This window comes from Vombatus ursinus, unplaced genomic scaffold (assembly GCF_900497805.2).
Source record: "Vombatus ursinus unplaced genomic scaffold, bare-nosed wombat genome assembly UNPS02014822.1, whole genome shotgun sequence".
In the NCBI taxonomy this organism is placed as follows: domain Eukaryota; kingdom Metazoa; phylum Chordata; class Mammalia; order Diprotodontia; family Vombatidae; genus Vombatus; species Vombatus ursinus.
This window is the reverse complement of record NW_020954600.1, coordinates 11,498,508-11,517,592: the sequence shown is the minus strand read 5'-3', so window position 1 is coordinate 11,517,592 and position 19,085 is coordinate 11,498,508. Positions and strand designations below refer to the sequence as shown.

At 47.5% G+C, this 19,085-nt stretch overlaps 1 protein-coding gene and 1 long non-coding RNA gene across 2 annotated transcripts in view; one reads left to right on the top strand and one right to left on the bottom strand.

The window, feature by feature from the left end:
* Positions 1–4,300: 4,300 nt before the first annotated feature.
* COMMD9 (COMM domain containing 9) lies at positions 4,301–13,478 on the bottom strand. Its single transcript, XM_027837896.1, has 6 exons — positions 13,392–13,478; positions 10,713–10,838; positions 8,993–9,132; positions 7,851–7,885; positions 5,729–5,832; positions 4,301–5,091 (listed from the first exon to the last, which is right to left on the bottom strand). Exons 1-6 carry the CDS (start codon positions 13,440–13,442, stop codon positions 4,951–4,953), a joined length of 597 nt encoding a protein of 198 aa, XP_027693697.1. The 5' UTR covers positions 13,443–13,478; the 3' UTR covers positions 4,301–4,950.
* Positions 13,479–13,641: 163 nt separating this feature from the next.
* The window catches only part of LOC114024748, a 27,238-nt gene continuing 21,794 nt past the window's right edge, over positions 13,642–19,085 (top strand). Inside the window, exon 1 of the long non-coding RNA XR_003566946.1 lies at positions 13,642–13,704. This is a non-coding gene — a long non-coding RNA (uncharacterized LOC114024748). The remainder of the gene's footprint in view (positions 13,705–19,085) is intronic.

The window sequence follows — 19,085 nt, the reverse complement described above, 5'->3', positions numbered from 1 at the left end:
AATTTGAACTCAGGTCTTCCTGACTCCAGGTCCCAGGTTCTGTCTGCTGAGCCACCTGGCTGTATTGCTAAATAGAACACTGACATTGTGCTAAGATCAGGGTATAATATTCCAAGACACCCACAGATGGCAGTTTATTCTGCCGTTCCCCAACCAGTTGGCACACGTTGTGTTTCTGATTTTAAAATCATAAATGATGGTATTAATATTTTTTGCACAGATGGGTCTTTTCCTCACTAGCATTAACCTCCACGGGTATAAATCTAGTAGTGAGATGTCTGGGTCAAAGTGTATGAACAATTTGGTAACTTTTCTTGCATAATTCCAAATCATTTCCCAGAATGGTCAGACCAATTCACAGCTCCACGAGCAGTAAGCTGGTGTCTCTCATTCCCTTTTTTCAGCCTTTGTTTTCTCAAATAAATTGGCCCACTGAGGCAGAATAAGGTAGACAAGCTCGCCATCTGCTGGATATCGTCTGTCAGTTCTCCCCATGTCCACCAAGCAATAGACCCCCAAAGGACTTCCATTTTCTGATTCCTATCAGTCCCCAAGTGCCTCATTTATTTACTTCCCACGTAGATGAGCCTGGGGGTGGGTGGATTGAAATCTGTACTGGTGGAGTGAGTACCTACACCTGAGATCACAGATCCAACTAAGTATGAAAGTGTGAAAAAAGCTAAGAAAAATAACAAATAGCTAATCAGGTGTAGATGGAGATGGTTATCATCCTTTCATCAGTCCACAGACACCCCCAAACACCATCCCTAAAGATCTGGGTGTGAAGAAGGGACAGGGCTAAGTACTAGATGGCATGCTGTGATCCTGATGTTAATAACCATAGAAATCTTGTTCAATCCCCTCATGTTACAGATGGGGAAACTGAGGCCCCAAGAAGTTATCTATCATGCTCCAACATGTTGTTTATCTCCTGCTTTCATGCCAATTGCTTTTCTGTTTCCCCATCCTGCTTTGTTCTTCTGACTACCACTAAGTTGAGAATTCATAGCTGAGTGTGAATGAACATTTTAATCTGGTGTTTTGAGACATAGAGCACTGGACTTGGAGTCAGGAAGCCCTGAGTTCAAATCCTACTTGAATGTCAAATCAATATTTACTACTTGTGTGACCCTGAGCAAACAGGTCACCGAACCTTCCTCAATCTAGTTTTCTTATCTATAAAATGTGAATAATAACAGTACCTGCCACATGCGGTGGAGGAACCAATGAGGTAATATATGTAAAGTACCTTCCAAATGCTATTATCATCATCATCATCATCATATTTATTATATAATTTAATTATTGATATAATAATAGTCTGTCATTTCATGTTCAATTACCTTGGGGTGCTCCCTGGACCATCACCTCTCCAATGTATGGTACACTCAAGATTAGCCATAGTCAAAAGTGTGGGAAATGGCCCACGTTTATCTTCAAGTAGTCAGAACCACCCCTACCTTCTGCCTTTCCTCCTGCCTTCCCACCTCCCGACGCTCAAACTTCTCATGGGATAAACTGTTTGCGCTTACTCATGGCCATGTGGTGAGGGTCAGGGAGAGCTAATGACATGAATGCATGCATGAATAAATGAATGAATGAATGAAAAAGTGTTTATTAAGGACTTACTATGTTCCAAGAACTATACTAAGAGCTGGGGATGTAACTGGAACAACAACAACAAAAAAAGGCAGTTCTTGTTTTCAAGGAGCTCCCACTCTAATTGGGGGACATGAACAGTCTGCTCCACTTGAATCCTTGTAGATGGCAGAAGAAAGCAAGGATGGTTTCTAACAAATAGGGTGGATCCCCAGGGGCCAACTCATGGGAGAACATGGGAGTCATATGGGATGTGCAGTCCTGGGTCAGTTTTAATGATGATGGTGATGATGGTGATGGTAACAGTAATAAAATAATAATAACTAACAATTATACGAAGCACTTTAAGGTTTACAAATATCTAATTTGACCCTCACAACAACCCTGAGAGGCACGTGCTGTTATTATCTTTACTTACAGTTATTATCCTTACTCATAGTTACCAGCAGCCTCTGGGAGTTAATATGTTAACATCCCCAAGGACGCCTGCATTTGAACAGCGGAAGAGCAGCAAAGCATGATGAAGCAAAAGCATGACTTGCTGGGGGAGCGTCTCATAGAAGCCCTTGAAATCCATTGGGTAGGCAGCTGCCTAATCCAGCTGTGCTACAGGCCATCCTCGTGTTTGGTGATAACTGATGGGGCTCCCAGGGCAGTGAAATATTCTAAAACTATCTGAATAATGAAGAATGGAATTAGGTTCGGGTCAGTTTGTGTTCTTTTTTAACTGCATGTGAATTCTTAGAAAACCAGAAATCCATGTATGTGTCGGTGATTTAAATGGGAAATGGAGATTTGGGGAACGAGAAGGTCCTTATATCCTCATTTTAAAGATGAGGAAACTGAGGCTCAGAGGGGACTCACCCCACAGAATTTAGAGCTGGAAAGGCCTTAAAAACCAATAGCGTATGGTGTAATGAGGAAAGCACAGAGGGGCCTGGGTTTACAGCATCACGGGTTTGGAGCTGGCAGAGACCTTCAGGGTCAAATGGAGGAATTGAGGCTCGGAGAGAAATGGCTTACCCCAGACCACATAGCAGCTCTGCCAGAATTTGAACCCAGATCCTCCAAAATGAAAATCCAGCATTCTTCCTACAGCACCGCAGGTGTGAGTCTTGATGCTTCCTGACCAGCTGTGTGACCTTGGTTAACTCATTGCTTTCTCTGATCCCAAGTTTTCTCATCTCTAAAATGAAAGGGATAGGATCCCTCCTAGGTCTGTATCTGTGGTCCAGTCCAAACATCTTTTTTTTTATAGATGAGAAGACTAAAGGCCAGAGAGATGAGTGAGATAGGATCATAGGATTTTACAAGAACTAGCCTTCCTTCCTCACTTTACACTCAAGGAAATTGAGGCCCAGGGAGACAGCAGATACTTGCTGAAGATCACACATGTACCACAGTGGGACTCAAAATGAGATCCTCAGATTCTCAACCCAAGGTTCTTTCCCCTGGACCACAGCACCTCCTCGTCCAGTCCAACCACCTCATTTTACAAACAGAGAAATGAAGACCTAAAAAGGGTATAGGACTTGACCAGGGTCATGCTGGCAGTCAGATGCAAAGCCAGGATTTGAACCGGCCAGTTCTTTGTGGCCAAATCTAGTGCTCTTTCCATCAATCCAGTACTTCCTGCAGTTTGCTTGAGGTCACAGTCAGAGAATGATTTTGTATTAGAATCCCAAAGGCCCCATGCCTCAACCAGCATCCAACTGGTAACAAAAATGTACAGTCAAGAGATAGGGAGGATGAGGCCCGGGAAACAAAAGCTGCTGTTACGCTCTGGGCTTTCGCACAACCTCGTGTGCGGGCTGAGGTTAAACGCCTGTTCCTTGTTTTTGTCTCAGTTTCTTCACCTGCGAGATGGAAATCGTACGATATTCTGGACTGTGTTTACAAAATGCCTTTGAGAAGAATGGTTAGGTCAAAGACTTTAGAATCGGGAATGTGGCCAAAACAAAGTGATGCAGTGAAAAACTGAGGTATCAGAGGAACCTCAGAAAAATCACCTCGTCCAACCCTCTGATTTTACATCTGAGGCCTAACTAGTGAAGTGACCCATCCACCATTACAGGGCAGTAGTCTGTGTGACTGGCATTTCACTCGGGCTCAGTAAAAGGACGCTGGAGTTGGATTCAGAAGACCCGAGTTCAAGCCCCAGCTCCGCCCTCAGCTGTGCGACACGGGGCTAGTCTCTATATCTGTTTCCTCACCTGGACCATGGTGGGGTTGGCCCAGATGGTCTCGAAGACCCCACATCTACGATCCATGAGCCCGGGCGCTGAGGCGCTTCTCCTGTGAAGGGTGGGTCCCTCTAAGGCACAATGATGATCCAAGGACCCTTGGGGGGCCTCATCACCCAAGCTGACACTCTCCTCCAGGAGGAAGGTCCTCCAAGTTGTATCACGATGAGTCACTAAAGGCCGGATCACTGCTCAGCAAGACGGAGAGTTTGTGTAGACGAGGAGTTCTTAACATTTTTTGTGTCCTGGACCCCTCTGGCATCCCCTGGAGAAGCCCATGGACCCCTCTTGGAACATTTGTAATTGGAGCAAATGCTAAATTTCAGTTAGAGATGAGTGGAGATAATAATGCACTTTTTCCCACCCAAAGCCCCAGGCTAAGGATCCTCCAACTAGACCGGACTGAGGCAGCATCTCCTACGAAGGCAGTCAAAATGGAAGACGCCCAGTCAGAGAACTTTTAGCACTGATGTTTATTTCCAACTGCCTCCCAACAGTGGCGAGATCTGCCTGTTCTGAGCCCAGACAAGAGCCCCAAGCTCTTGCCTGGCCCCCAGCACCAGTTCCGAGGCTGCTGTGAGGTGAGCCCTGCTGGAGAGGCTTTGCCCCCAGGCTCGGCCTGCACGGGCACAGGGGTGGCCCGAAGGTCCCATTCTTCTGGCCTTTGTCTAAGATCAGCAGAAGCCCACTCGAGGGCCTGGAACTGGAGGGGGATGGGAGCTGTCCCTCTCACCCAAGGCAACGCCCTCCCAAGTTCCAGGAGCTTGTCAGTCCAGCTCAGCAGCTCCATCCCTAGTCTCCCCAGCAGCCGCACATGCAGCTGGTAGAGCCCCATTCCCTCCCTCGCTGCTGCCTCTGTAATGACAACAAGCACAGAAGCCTCTGGGAGACCTCTGGGCCTCAATCTGAAGGAGAAAACAAGGGGAAAGAAAAGGAAGACTGATGAGAGGACGAGCTTTGGGTGTAGCGTGTGAAGTGCCTCTTACCAGTCCATGCTCCTTCTGGTTAGCACCACACCTGGTGAGCCCCACCCAGCACGGGTGCCCCGGCACTCTCCGAGGGTCCCCTTCCAACTGGGGGCCAGCAGGGGCAGTAGCATGAGGGACGGTCACTTATTGGCCACAGCCGAAAGCTGGTCCCGAATCCGGCCCAAGCCATCTAGCATGGTGTCCAGCGTTTCTTTGCTCAGCTCCATGGTGACGGCTGAGATGGCAGGCTTGTCCCCGCACAGGCTGGCATCCTCCTGGATCTGAAAAGGGAACAAGACTCCAAGATGATGGGCTGGGGATAGAGAAGCAACTGGATAAGGCAGAGAACAGTCAGTAACTTTCAGGTTCAGGTGCCTGTGGGCAAGCTCTCTTCCAAGGACTGGGGGCCTTCCCACTTTGGGGTGACTGAATGAATCCGGGAAGATTTCAGTCTCAGTGGCTTTGGTGACACTGTGTCCTCTCCCCAGGAGACATACTTTGTGACACTCCCCCAGCTCAGCTAACGTACTAACGACCAGTACACTGGACTAGGTGCTCTGGGAGGATGGGGGGAAGGCCCCAGAAGGCATGGTGCCTCCAACATCCATACTATACTTCCTCTGGCCTTCTACTGGTGACACGAGCTGATGCTGTAAGGACAATGAGTCTTTTTACCCTCTTTCCAGAGTGTAAGTGCCGGCCTGGGAACAGGCAAGGCCAGCCACCAGATGTTTGGTTTTAACTTTACTATTAACTAGTTACCTGACCTTGGGTAAGTTCCTTAACCTCTGTAATACCCTCAATTTCTCCATCTGTAAAATGGGGGCAGGAGGGGAACAATATTCTATTAAGTGAGTTCTAAGGTCCCCTTCTAATTCTTAGTGGTGCCCGATCGTAGGAGCAGAAAACTGAGAGTACCTTCATCTGGAGCAGGCAGGTGGGCACGGCCATTCGGGTGATGCTGTCCGAGGCCATCTTGACATCTACTCTCCAGTCCAAGTCAACGAGTCGAGGCAAGGAGACTGCAGAAAGAGAAGATGCACTCAGTCCTGGGGGCTGCCCAGGCTGGCTCCTTCCCCCAACATCTACCATCTTTCTGATTTAAATGGCATGGAGGCCGTTGGAGGGAGCAGGGCATTGACGGAGGAGCAGGCTTGGGTAACACCCAGCTGCATCCCAGTCTAACAGCTCTACCCGAGCAAGGAAGGACATTGTGGCCTCCCTCACAGCAAAACGGGGACGTCAGCAGCCAGGCCTTTCAAAGGCCATCGAGATGACCAAGTCCGTCATTGCACAGGGCTTTTGGTTACTACTTTTAATAGGTTCTAAAGAACCACCAAGCCTCACCTTCCCTGCAACCATCACTCATCCATGGGATTCAATGACAAAAGGACAAGGGAGATTGTTCTTGCTTCTAAAGCAAGCCCCTCCCCGCTCAAACCCCATTTCTTCATCAGTGGGGCTGTAGAAAATGGCTCAAAGTTGTTTGTTTTTACAGAGCTCATGTGATTCTGCTCACTTCACTGGGTAACAGCTTAACCAGGCCTTCCCAGGTTTCTCTGAAACCATTTCCTTCATCATTCCAATGGAACAAGAGGATTCCATGCCATAATTTGCTTGGCATTCCTCAATGAAGGAGGATCACCTCAGTTTCCAATTCTTTTCCACCCCAAAAAGAGCTGCTAGAAGTATTTTTGTACAAATGGGTCTCCTTCCTTTACCTTTGACCTCTGCAGGCTACGGGACTGGGGGTGGTAATCCTGAGTCAAAGGTGATCTGGTGATTTAGGGGGCCTTGTTCCTCACTGCTCTTGAGAGTGGCCAGACCGATTTATGCCAATTCTACCAACAGCATATTCACAGGCTGCTTTCCCGGAGCCCTATCAGCATTTATCATTATCTTTTTTTAGTCAATGTTGCCAATCTGATGAGCGTGAGGTCAAAGCTCTCGGTTGCTTTAATTTGCATTTCTCTAATTGTTGGTGACTTGGAGCACTTTTTCAGATGCCTGTTGATAGCATGGATTTCCTCCCTTGACCACTGCCTGTTCACATCCAATGACAAAGAACGCTACCCAACTCTGGATGGTGAGGAGATAGGCTCAGAACAATGAGACAAATTTCTGGACGTGACCAATGTGGGCCATGGCCAATTTGCTTTATAATAATAATATTAATAATCATAATCATAATCGAAATATCATAATCACAATAATGATCATAATCATAATAAATAATAACGAGAGCTAGTATTTATATAGCACCTACTACGTGTAGATCCTTGCAACAACCTTGGGAGGTGGGTGCTATTATTACCCCCATTTTGCAACTGGGGAAACAAGAGGTAGACAGCAGTTAAGTGACTTGCCCAGGGTCACACAGCTTGTAAGGGTCTGAGGCAGCATTTGAACTCAGGTCTTCCTAACTCCAAGCTCCATCCACTGCTCCACCAAGTTGCCCCATGCATATCCATTACCAGGGTTTTATTTTTCTTTTCTTTTTTAAAGGTGAAGGAGGTGGGAGAGAGAAAATAAAAGCTTGCCAGTTGAAGATAAAATTTAATAAAAACAAGAAACCTTTTTCAAGTTATCTTCAGTTCCCCCAATCACTGCAAGCTCTCTCTGTTCCTCCTTGTGGTTCTCAGCTGCTGCCCACGAGTCTCTGAGGCTTCCAGCTGCGGGCCAGCGGGGGCCAGGAGCAGAGGCCCCTACCAGGCCCCAAGCCGAGTAAATGATGGGTTTGCAGTAGATGTCAATGTTCTGGGCTTGGTCATTTTAGGAAATGCACACACAGGTTCTACTTTACAGCAAGCTGGCTCAGTGGGCTTTGCCTTCCCTTTAAGCTGGTTCAGTTCATGGGTCATTGAAAAAGAAAGCAATGAACATCTGGGTTTAGTTTGAGGCTTAGCTAAGGAGGGTAGGCCCTCCAGGCGTGGGGCCTGCAGTTCAAGTCTCCAGTCCTAAGCAGAGCCAGCACTACGGGTGGGGAGGGGGGAGGAAGAAGGCGGGATGTCAAGGAGAGGTCAGCCCTTCCCATACTCACTTTGATTTGTCTGGGCCTCCTTCCTCCATGCAGGCCTGTGAAAAGAGGAAGAAGGTGTGGGGCGAAGAAAATTGAGTCTTCTGATAACTAGGAGAAATACACAGATACTAAAAGCCTATTTATACCACATTGGTAGGCTCCCTTCTTTTCCTAAGGGCAGCTAGAGGGCAGTGGATAGAGTGTCAGGCCTGGAATCAGGATGACCTGAATTTAAATCTGGCCTCAGACACTGACTAGCAGCGTGACCCCTGGCAAGTCACTTACCTCTGTTTGCCTCAGTTTCCTTATCTGTAAAACAGCCAGAGAAGGAAATGGCAAACCACTCCAGCAGCTTTGCCAAGAAATCCCCGAATGGGGTCACGGAGAGTCAGACATGACTGAGCAACAACTCCTATTCCTATTTTTGCAGGCAGTTGATGTAATATTGGAATTAATAATTTTCTCCAGCCCTTTCCCGAGCCAACAAATAAAAGGTTCCCTAAAGAACAAAGGAGTTCTCTTCCTCTCAGACACAAGTCACTTTTGAGGAAGCTGGGTGATGCCAAGGGCATGGGAATTTGCTGGAAGCTTCCAGAGCTTTGAATTAGAATACCAAGTCACCAAGTGGGCAGCGTAATTCTTCTTATTAGCCCCATTTGGCAGGAAACAGAGTGACTTACCCACGGTCACACAGCTAGGAGGTTTTAGAGGTGGGATCTGAACCAGATCTCTCTGTTGCTAAGCCCAGAACATCTTCCACCCTCCAGCCTGCTTCCCCCCAGCATGTGAAAAAGGAGAAGTCTCCATTTTCACACCGTCCCCAGGACACCCGGTATCCTTTGAGTCCTGGGTACCTTTGGTACCTCAGGAACTAAATGCCTTTGGATCTGGTGCCACATCCTCCCTGAGGCTGAATCCCGGGCTACGGCAGACAGTCCACAGAGCGAGGCTCCAGGGGATGACCCCTTAACTTGGCATCAACCAGGGGAGAGCGGCCCTTGACGAGCAAGCCAGTATCTCCAGTGTTTGTCTCACGGCTTCACCCCCATCCCATCCTCAGGTCATCGGCAGAAGCCTACTGGTCAGCTCTGGGGTTAGTTTAGCTTTGTTTCTTTTGGTTTTTTCCTCCCTCCCAACCCCCTTTAAAGGAATGAGGCACTCACACGTGTTCCATGATGATTTTCGTCAACAGGTTTTTGAGGTTTTGGTGGAAGTTTTCAGGGAACAAAGCAAGAATTGCCTCACTAGCAGTCAGGTCCCGGTAGGCCACCAGCCTGGTGAGGCGGTGCAGGGCACGGATCAGCTGTAAGAAAGGAAGGGTCCCTGGGGGGTCGAGAGAGGCTTGGCAGACAGAGGGGCCTTCATAATTCCCACTGACACTCAGAGCAAGCTTCAACCAGATCCAGGCCAGATCCAGCCTCTGACACTGAGCTGCAGGACACTGGACAAGTCCCTTCACCTTTAAGCCTCAGTTTCCTTCTTTGCAAAATGAGGAGGCTGGACTAGATGCCATCTGAGGGCCCTTCCACCTCCACGTCTAAAGCCTTGGGGGCCTGGGGCACCTCTCTGCTGAATGGCTCTGTTTAATCCTTAACACATCCATCATTCCTCTAACCCTGGAATCAGTCCACATCTTTCAGAAGTGGGGTGCCAAGGTACTGATCTTTGTCCTGCTGGCACTGGCTAGAAGCTTTGGGAACCAGTTCCCCATTCAAAAATACTACAGTGATAATGGACTTGCCTGAGTTACCAGGTTCCTCTTTAAAAATGCAAACAGTCCTGAGCAGGTTGTGTTCTGTTGAGGAGAGGTTGGACTGTCTCACCCCGAGGTCCACCAGAGCCCTAAGATTCTATAGTTAGGAGCTATACACCTCCTCGAACTTTGGGATTAATGCCTGAAGTGTCAATGGTCTAAACAACTACTGAGCTCCCTACCAGCGCTAAGATCCCAGAATTCTCTCCTTCTTGTAGTCTTCACGTAGGGATTAGACTAGATCGGGTGTGAGTCCCTTATGGCCATCAGGGCCTGAGATCAGCCAATCACACCTGGGAGTGGAGATCATAAAACTTCTTCATGCCGAGAAATGCTCAGAGGTTCAGGTGAGGCACATGCTCTACCCTGAGCTCTCTTCTCCCTCTACCGTATTTCCCTCCCACCCTCCCATTCAATTATCATCTCGATACAAATGCTTCTCATACCTAGTTATCCATCCCTAACCTCTTTCCTGACCTCCAGTCTCTTATCTCCAACTGCTCAGTGGACATCTGAAACTCATTATCTTAGCCCCAAACCCTCCCCTCTTCCAAACTTCCCATTGAAGGTATCCCCATCGTCCCTGTCACTCAGGCCTCCCACCATCCCCTCTCCCTTCCTATCCCCTGTGGCCAAGTCCTGTTGACTTTACCCTCTCCAAATCAACCTTCCCGCTATTGGGCAGTGGGTCCTTGCAGGCCCCAGGCTCACAAGCTCAGGATCCTCCTCAATCCTCACTCTCTCACCCAACATCCCTCCTCCAGTCTGCTGCCAGTCTTGCCGACCCTATCTTTGCAATAGCTCCTGTATATGCCCCCTTTTTGCCTCTGACATTGTCACCACCTCGAAGCAGGGCCTAATCACCTTGTGCTCTTTCTTATACAGTTTTCAAAGCACCTTCACACCACCCCCACTACCCTCCTTGGCAACAACCCTATGACGTATGGAAGGCAAGGGACTTCATCCCCATTTCACAGCAGAGAAATTGAGGCTCAGAAAAGGTCCCAAGGTCACATAGTAAGCGGCAGAGCTGGGCCAGGAAGTGAGGTCTTCTGACTCCAAGGCCAAAGCTCTTTCCCCTAGAGCCCAGCACAGTCCTACACCCAAAGGTACCTTCAGAACACACTCACTTGATCGGCTTCCTCCTGGGTCACTGACAAACTGGAACATGTGATGTCCAACAGTTTCTTTGAGCCAAGAGCTGAACTGGAAAAGCTCTCTTGGCACAGCTGTCTGACGACATCTTTCGAGGAGGCCTGGGAAAGAAGAAAGGGGAAAGACCTGGACTCAGACTGTGAGAATGAGTTCTGCAGAACACAAGGGACCAAAACTCCCTGCAATGGCTTGTCTCCCCAGACACATACTTTCAAAGGCCCATTTGCTGAAAATGCAAATTTGAATTGAGAGTTGTACTGGAGGGAAGCAACCATGAGTTGATTGGGAAGGGGTCTTATGTACGTAGGAAACCTCAAAGATCTTCTTACAACATATAAATGATACAAATGGACAGCTAGGTGGCACCAGGTCTGGAGTCAGGAAGAACTGCATGCAAATATGGCCTCAAACACTTCCTAGCTGTGTGACATCACCCTTTTTGCCTCCGTTTCTTCTTCTGTAAAATGAGCTGGAGGAGGAAATGACAAACCACTCCAGTATCTCTGCCAAGAAAACCCCAAATAGGGTCATAGAGAGTCCAACACGACTGAAAAATAACACAACGTAAATGATATAAAATAAGGATGGACTGAAGAAGGCAGGAGAAAGAGCAACAGATTTTAGGAGTGGGCTGCATGAGGTCATTTCTAAGGCCTCTTCCAAGACTAATGTTCTATGGGAGACAAAGAAGGAGAGTAGAAAGAATACTGGAATTGAGGGTCCTGGTCCCCATTCAAATATTACCTCTGACATCTGATACTTATTAGCTGTGTGACCTCTCTGAACCTAAGGTCCATCTGTAAAACAGAAATAAAAATGCCTATGGTACTCATGGCACTGAGTAACGGTGAGGCTGGATCACAGAGGCTGGAAGGGTCCTTGGAGGCCATCAGATCCAGTCCTCTCATTTTACACATGAGGACACGGAGAATAAATGAGATGAAGTCACTCGCTCATAATCACATGGTCAGGAAGCATCAGAGCCACATTATATATAAGGAAAGAACTTTACAAATGTTAAAACATCACATAAAGGTCATTATTATGTTTTTAGTCCTGTGGAATAATAGGTGAAAGTTGCTAACAGGTAAATTCACAACTGATGTAATGAAAAAAACAATATAACAATTACAGCTCAAGTGTAGTGAGTTACCTCCTTCAATAGTGTATTCCCTTTCACTGAAGGTCTTCAAGCCAGATAACCAATTCAACTCAATAAACCTTTATCATAATTATGGGCTCGGAGATTTCGAGCTGGAACTCAGCGATAAACTAGTTCAACAATTTCACGTTTACAGATGGGGAAACTGAGGCCTAGAGAGGTTCAGTAATCGCCTTGTCTAAGATCACAGAGTGAGGATTGGTACCTGGGTGGCAGGCGCTCTAGGTGCTGCGCCTGGCTTACTCTCACTATTGGTTCACATGTTTATCTCCGGATTCTGTGCCGGGAGGTCCCTTCGAGCTCTGAGTCAAGCCTCATGAACTTTCCTAGACTACTGCAGTAGCCTTCTAATTGGTCTCTCTGTCTCTTCTTTTGCTGCCAAAAAAGTTGCCAAAGTTGATTTTCCCCTGGTGCAGATATAACTATGTTACCCCAATTCTCGATCAACTCCAGTGGCTGCTGATTACTTCTGGGATTAATATAAATTCCTGTTTGGCATTTAAAGGTCTCCAAAACTTGGCCCTTCCCTTCCAAACTTCTGATGCCCTATAAGTGTTATGGTACTGCCGTCACCATGACGCTGGATTTCCCACCTCTGTGACTTTGCCTGGCTGTCCTGCACATCCCCCAGGCCTGGCAGGCTCTCCATCCTTTCCTCCACTTCTGGTGACCTCGGCTTCCACCTCGCTCCTGCGGGTCTTTTCCAGTCCCCACCCTGGGTCAGTGGCTTCCCCTCTCTGAGGCTGCCTCCCATCTACTCTGTACATGGTTATTCCATGTGCCTAATTAGGTATTTGTGTGTCTTCTCCCCATTAGAAAGCGAGCTCCTTGCAAGCAGACACTGTATTGTTGCCCCTTGGGTTCCTCCAGAGCTCAACACAGTCCTGGGCACATACTTGCTGACTGACTGACTGAGCCAAGGGCTGAAATGGAGGGTAGGATTATATAGGATCACAGACTTGGAGCTGAAAGAGACCTCTAAGGAGGACAAGTCCAACGTCCCCATTTTAGAATGGAGGGAGCTAGGCAGCCTAATGGAGAGAGCACTGGACTTGGAATTAGGAAGCCCCGAATTCGAATCCTACCTCAGTCACTTCCTAGCCTCGTGACCCTGGACAAGTCACCGAACCTCTCAGCCTCAGTTTTCCTTCTATAAAAAGAGGATAATAACAGCACTCACCTCATAGGGTGGTGAGGATCAGAGAGGTTAGGCAATTAAAGCCCCCCTGAGACGGGGTCAAGCTTGGCTCCTGCTTGCCAGGCCTGTCGTGAGGCCCAAAAGGGACCGGAGCTCTTAGGCCGGCGGCTTCCCCTTCCCAGAAGCAGCGGAGGCGAGCGCGGCCTTCCGCAGAAAGGGGGACCTCGGCCGGGACGCGGGGCAGAGCATCCCCGCGGCCCCCACTCCCACCCCGGGAGCCTCGGGGCCGCTTCTCCCGCCCGCCCGCTGACCCCGATCTTCGCTGTCCGGAGTCCCGGCCCCGCAGGGAATTACCTTCAGCAAGCTCTGCAGGGCCACGAAGTCCACCTGCGCCTCCGCAGCCATCTTCCTTCCTCCCAGTCACATGACTCAAGCAGCTCTGCGGCCAGAGGGGAGAGAGAGAGAGCGCGCGCTGTGCTGTGTCACGTGGGGAGGCCAGGCCGCTAGGCATGCTGGGAGTTGTAGTCCCGTGCTGGGGAGCCCCGCCTTTACGGAGAGTGACAGGCGCTGAGCCCAGAGCTGGGGCTGAAGACACTGTTTTAAAGGCAGAGGCGGCGGGAGGAAGCTCAGCTGAGACAGGACGGGAGTACCGACCCCCGCGGGCTGGGTGAGCTGGAGGGGGCCAGGTGGGGATCCCCTGGGGGTGGGACTGGGGCGGAGGTTCTGCTCTGAGGTGGGGTGGGATGAGCACCTTCCTCCTGGCGTTATCGCCTCTCTTAGTGTCGTCATGGTGATCCTGACCGTGGGCATCCTGCTCTTGTCCTCATCCCTATTACTGTAGTTATCGTCATCATCATTACTGCTTTTATTACTACTGTCGTTATGAGTTTGTTACTATTGTTGGTATTATTACTATTCTATTATTGTTATTAATTTTTTATTATTTTTGTCTTATTATTCTTGTTCTTGTGATCATTATTTTTACCATTGCTGTTATTGTTATTGTCATTGTTACTAGTATTATTTTTGCTATTGCCAATCGTTATCATTTCTATTGTCATCATTATTGTTGCTTTCCTTACTGTTGTTATTATTATTATTTCATTGCTATTATTGTTATTTGTTCATTACGGTTATTATCATTATCATATTACTGCTGTCATTATTTTGATCATTTTTTACTATTATTATCATCATTTTGTTACTCTTGTCACCATTATCATTTTTATTACCATCACTATATTGTCATCATCACTATTGCTTTTATTACTATGATTGTTATTATTGACACCGTTATTATTTTGTTATTGCTGTTATTATTTTACTGTTATGGTTTTAGTATTACTATTGTTATTTTTGCAATCATTATTTTTTACTCTTATTATTTTATTTAGTGCTATTATTGCCACAGCTATTGTTTTTGTTATTGCTGTTATCATGATCATTTTCTATAGTCATCATAATTACTGTTTTCGTTATTATTGTAGTCATTATTTTATTTACTGTTATTATTTTGCTACTATTTTGTCATTATTTTTTAATTACTGTCATTATTGGGAGAGGGAAGAGGAAGGGGGGAATCAGTCTAGGTCTCTTGGCTTTGCAGGAGAAACTGAGCTATCTACTCTGGGTCTTTTAACTTTTACGACTCTATTCTCTCTGCCTCCTCCCCACCCTCAAAAGATTATAACCCCTAGATACATTATTTTTGACAGTTTAATAGAAAGAGAATTGGTCTTGGAGTTGGAAGACTTGAACCTGAGTCCCAGTGGCACCTGAGGAAGCAAATGCCTTCCTCGTCTGAGCCTGTGTTTTCCTTATGTGTCCAATGGGCTTTAATACTTGAACTCAGAGCTGTTGTGAAGAAAGTGCCTTTTAAATTGTAAAGGGTTATGTGAGCGTCAAAGGTAATTGCTACTGAGGAAGTACTTTAAAAACTCTGGAGGACTGAGGGAATGTGAATTGTTACTATTATTTGTCAGTTTCCCCTTTCCTTTTAATAGTATATAGATTGTAGCAGCTAATAGAATGGAAGGTCCTTGAGGGCAGGGGTGTCTATTTAGATATTTCAAAGGATCAGTAGAGTTGTCAAGGAATTCAGAGACCGTCTAACTAACCCCTTTGGGCATTTAACTAAGCCCGTTTACCCAAAGTTACCTAGCTAGTAAGAATATCCTTGACGCTAGTCAATAAGTCACTAAACATTTCTTAAGTACCTGTTGTATGCCAGGACTGTGCTGGGGTTACAAAGAAATCCAAAGGCAATCCCTGTCCTCAAGGAGCTCACAGTCTAACTGGGACAGTTTCAGGTAGAGTTTTTATAGTTGCCTCTTAATAAATGTTTGTTGGCTGATTGATCTCAAGCTAAAAAGAAATTCAGTTAATCCAGTCCATCACCCCACATTTTTTTAGAAGTGAGGGAAACTGAGTCCCAGAGAGTTGAAGTGACTTGCCCAACCTCACAGAGATAGCAAGTGGCATAGCTGGGATTGAACCCGGGTCATCTGGCTCCAAACTTTTTCCACTTTGAAGTGGCGCAGTGGATGGAGCATCAGACCGAGAGTCACGGAAGACTCATCTTCCTGAGTTCAAATCCAGCCTTAACGCTTACTAGCCATGTGACTCTGGGCAAGTCCCTTCACCCTGTTTGCCTCAGTTTCCTCATCTGTAAAAAGAGCTGGGGAAGAAAATGGCAAACCACTCCAGTCTGTCTCCCAAGAAAACCCCAAATGGAGCCCTAAAGATTAGGACGCGACTGAAAAAAGACTGGACAACAACCACCGTGTGATTGCTTTGTGCCTGGAGGACAGTTTTTCACCAAAGGTTGGTCCAATCCTACTTCCCAGACGGATTGAGCATCCATTCTCTAGCACAGGATGATTTAATGGAAAGAACACTAGATCGCAGGAATATTTTGAATCCTGACACCCATACGTAACATCCGTGGGATCTTAGGCGTTCCGTTAACCTCTCTGGCACTCAGTTATGTCCTTTCTACTTCACCATACTGTGCCTCGAAATACACCCGTCCTCTTCTGACTCAGTTACTAGAAATGTCTCTGTCCCACTTGTATATGCTGTGAGGTGCCCCTTGGTCTATGTAAATAGATTTAAACCCTCACTGAGGCATCAAAAATTCCCTGGACCTTTCATTGTGGTTCATTTCCCTAAAACTCCAGAGTGGGACCTGAACCAGGTTAAAATGTAATTGAAAAACATTTAACAAAATAAATAAAAATGCAACACAAGACAGATGATGTTAACTTGTGGTTTTCTAAGTCAGTGCGAGGCCAACAGGGATCATTTCTTTCTGGTTTAGTGCCTGGGAGTCAGGAGATGGTTTCTGTGGATAGATCTGGGTTGGAATCCCACCTTCAGTACTTACTAGCTTTTTGATCCTGTACAAGTTACTGAAGCCTTCTGGGCTCGGGATCTTCTTCTAAAATGAAGGAGGTGGGCTCATTCATCCCAAAGGCCCCTTCTAGTTTTTTGATCCTATGACTTGTGGTGCTAGCCCTGGTTCTGGTGGATGACTTTGCCCAGCCCCTCTCTGGGCCTCAGTTTCTTCAAATGCAAAGTGAGCCCAATGGACCTGGTGGTGATGTTCCTTTTTCTGTGAAAGGAAATAGGTCACTCAGTGGGGAAACAAAAAGGTGTGAATGTTTGGGCGGGGAAGTGGCTCTGCCACGGGCCCCCAAATGCTTGGGTGAGGTGGTCCCCTGCTCCTAGTCTCCCATGCCCCAGGACGTGTGGGTAAACACACTCCTCTTGCCCAGCAGTTCCACCAAGAATGATCAGAGAGTTCAGTCAGATGGTAGGACGACAAAGGCCTCACTTCTCTTCTTCCAGGGGCAGCAGGAACACAGACAAATTTGGAACACAATGACAATTATTCCTAGAACACAGGATGTCTTTGTTCCCAAAATACACAGAGTATCAGTTTTAACAATGACGCTTCACCCTTCATCCTTGAACACCCTGGCCTTCAGAAGTGTTTTTGGGTCTGGAACCAGTAAAATCCTTACTTCTGGCCACGCACATTGTTTTATCACGCTGATTGTAATCCAACAAGCATTTTGTTGTCTTATGTGTTTCTTAGGTGCTTTAAATATGTATTTGGACGACCTTCCTTGCCTCCATTTTTTCCTCTTTCCCTCCTCCTCCTCTTCCCCCTTGGTTTGGAAATGCCTGAGAAGTGACAGAGAGGCCTGGTACCAGGTGAGTCCAGCAAAAACTCACCTGCCAGAGCCCAGGGTAGTTCCAGGGACAGACTCCACAGTTTGGGTAGGAGGGAAATGAAGAGAATGTGGAGTGTTTGGGGAATGCAAACTGTCCAGTTTGGTTCTAATGTCGACTGTAGAGATAAGGATAATATATGACCTAGGGATAGCTAGGTGGTGCAGTGGATAGAGTGCCAGGCTTAGAATCAGGAAGACCTGAGTTCAAATCTGATCTCAGATGCTTACTAGCTGTGTGACCCTGGGCATGTCTAGAAATGTTGGGGAGGAGGCATGAGGGCCAGATTATAGAGCCTTCCATACCTGGAGAATGCTTTTGGTAGACAATAAGAGCCAATGAACATTTTTGAGCAGAGGAATGATATGACCAGAGTGAGAAGGAGCATCCCAGTTGAAATCAAAGGATCTGGGTTCAAATGCTGACCCGGCTATTTTAACTACCTGTTGTCAACTGTGTATGGCAGCGTTAGGGAGAGTGCAGAGTCAGGGAAATTGTAAGCCTGCGTGAATGAGTGAGTGAATGAATGAATGCATGAATGAAAAAAACCGTTTATTAAGCACTATGTGCAAAGCACTGGGGATGTAATAGAAAAGGGATTCCATGAGGAGCCAGGGGGCAGCGCCTTTAAGAGGTTTCTGCTGCGATTCTGATAAAGGCCTGATTGTCCTTAGGGGACTGCAGCAAAGCAGACGCACCTTCATTAATGTCATTCCCTCTCACAACCTCACATCACTTTCAGATGCTGAATCATTCGACCTCATGGTGAGAGCTTTCTTCTCTGGGTGTTCAGGCGCTATGGCTGTGGCACCCGATGTTGGGCTGCCTTTCTGCGTTGCTGGCTGAGGGGCCAGAGCTGGGGAAGGGGCTTAATGAAGCTCTTGGTGCTGAGGGTGTCAAGGATGGTAGGCCCTCTTCCACAGGGATTGCTCCCCTCAGTGATGGCTGCAGAGCCTGGGCTGACAGAGGAATCTGTGGGCTGTGGGGTGTTGCTCTTAGCTTCAGGGTGCTGGGCTCTCTACTTTGGAGTCTGAGGGAAGATGGTGGCTCGATTTGCCTGGCATATACCACCTCCTGTCCCTCCCTCAGGTTGCCTTGCTGCTCCTCCCACTAAACTGGCTTGCCTGTCCTGTAGGTAGATGGTGGTGCCCACAGCAGAAACAGGGACAGGGAATGAGAAAATGAATTCCATTTTGGAAATATCAAAGGGTCATCTAGCAGGAAATATCAAGAGGCGGTTGTATCGTCTCTCTGTGGTCACAGGAGTGTCATGGGCACAGCCCAGGATGTGCACGTAGGTAGCTGTGTATTCCAGGCAGGAAAGGGGCCCCAATCTGCTTATTTTTAATAGTGAAAGCCAAGTGACAGCGTACCTTCTAGTCAGCTGGTCCATCTCGTTTCTCTGTAACAAGGACCTACCTTTTGAGGACAGGAGTCAGGGGAGGTGAAGCAGACTGGAGGAACCAGGCAAAGGCACACACTGAGCTATGGGGATCTGGTCCTGAGGAAGGCCGCTGCCCGTCCTTGAGTTGAGCCAGAGATGATCTCCCCTGCCAGAAAAAACAGCCAGTGCCCTGCCTCTCCTTCCTGGCCCTCAGTATTTCCTCTCCTTCCCAGACCTCCTAATTATGAAAACACCAACCATCACCTCATGCCCACATCCTGACTCCTGTGGGTGGTCCGGAGGGGCCAACCAGACTCAGTGGGTGCCAGATTTATTTGGGGGCGGTTTCTTTTCATCTTCGCTGTTTTCTCTAGGGCAGAATCTGACGCCTTGGTGCTGTCCTCATTTTTCTTTCTCCCTGCCCTGTG

Coding starts and splice junctions, on each gene's coding strand:
- COMMD9 (XM_027837896.1), bottom strand. CDS start 13,442: ATGGCTGCGGAGGCGCAGGTGGACTTCGTGGCCCTGCAGAGCTTGCTG. Junction 9,133..10,712: donor CCCAGGAGGAAGCCGATCAA/GTGAGTGTGTTC, acceptor CCTTTCTTACAG/CTGATCCGTGCCCTGCACCG. Junction 5,833..7,850: donor GGAGGCCCAGACAAATCAAA/GTGAGTATGGGA, acceptor CTCTTTCTGCAG/TCTCCTTGCCTCGACTCGTT.